This window comes from Bipolaris oryzae (assembly GCF_000523455.1).
Source record: "Bipolaris oryzae ATCC 44560 unplaced genomic scaffold scaffold_590, whole genome shotgun sequence".
NCBI lineage: Eukaryota > Fungi > Ascomycota > Dothideomycetes > Pleosporales > Pleosporaceae > Bipolaris > Bipolaris oryzae.
The window spans coordinates 1-1,176 of NW_006911866.1; the positions used below are offsets into that span (position 1 = coordinate 1).

Below are 1,176 nucleotides of genomic sequence, written 5' to 3' on the forward strand. Positions count from 1 at the left end.
CTCTACTTCGCCTCGCATTGCGGTTATCTCCGCTAATGCTTTCCATTACACTATGAAACGGAAGGAAAACACGTTTTTTACGACCAGTATCTACGAAATAGAACGTATCTTGCAAGAACGAGAGGAGGAAGACGACCCTGAGAATGCCAAATTAGTTCAGGACCGGCTCCCTCCCGAATACCGCTCTTACCGAGACGTGTTTAGCAAAAGTGCCGCAGATCGATTACCTGAACATCGGCGGTATGACCACAAAATCGTCCTTACTGAACCTCTTCCGAATCAATTCAGCCCTCTGTACAAGCAGAGCACTGAAGAACTTAAAGCTACGAAGACCTTCGTAATGGAAAACCTTCAAAAGGGTTATATCGACCCAAGCTCTTGCCCATTCGCATCCCCAGTCCTTTGTGTTCGGAAGCCTAACGGAGACCTACGCATTTGTGTCGATTACCGCAAGCTGAATTCAATCACACGAAAAGACTCCTACCCGATCCCCCGCATTGACGAATTGTTAGCCCGCACTCATAAAGCTAAGTTGTTCACTAAATTAGACATTCGTGCGGCCTTCAACAAGATCCGGATGGACCCCGACTCCGAGGAATACACCACGTTCCGTACTCGCTATGGAACCTACAAATCAAAGGTGTTACCTTTTGGACTATGCAACGGTCCCGCCACGTATCAGCGCTATATGAATGATGTGCTGATCGACTATTTAGACCAGTTCTGCATAGTCTACTTGGATGACATCTTGGTGTACTCCGAAACCCCCTCGGATCACGTCTCCCATGTACAACAGGTACTCGGACGACTGCGAACAGCAGGACTCCAGGGTGACATCAAGAAAAGCGAATTCCATGTCACCCGGACTAAATACCTAGGGTATATTTTAACTAATCAAGGATTAGAGGTAGATCCCGAGAAAGTGGAAGCCCTAAGAGATTGGAAGCCCCCTACTACCATAACCGGAGTAAAGTCGTTTCTAGGCTTTACCGGCTTCTATCGACAATTCATTCACGAATACTCCCGAATTGCAAAACCACTTATCGCCCTACAGAGTCCCTCACGGCCATTCGTATGGGACCCGGATTGCCAACAAGCCTTTGAAAAGTTGAAAACTGCCCTCCTGACAATACCCACCCTATATCACTACCAACCGGAATACGATACTAAGGTGGA

The 1,176-nt window shown here is 47.4% G+C and overlaps 1 protein-coding gene across 1 annotated transcript; it reads left to right on the forward strand.

Annotated features, from left to right (window-relative positions):
* Positions 1-10: 10 nt before the first annotated feature.
* COCMIDRAFT_61362 (uncharacterized protein) lies at positions 11-256 on the forward strand (the record flags this gene model as incomplete). Its single annotated transcript, XM_007695849.1, has 1 exon — positions 11-256. A coding segment is annotated over one exon (246 nt), but the record flags the coding sequence as incomplete, so codon positions are not given.
* Between the last annotated feature and the right edge of the window lie 920 nt (positions 257-1,176).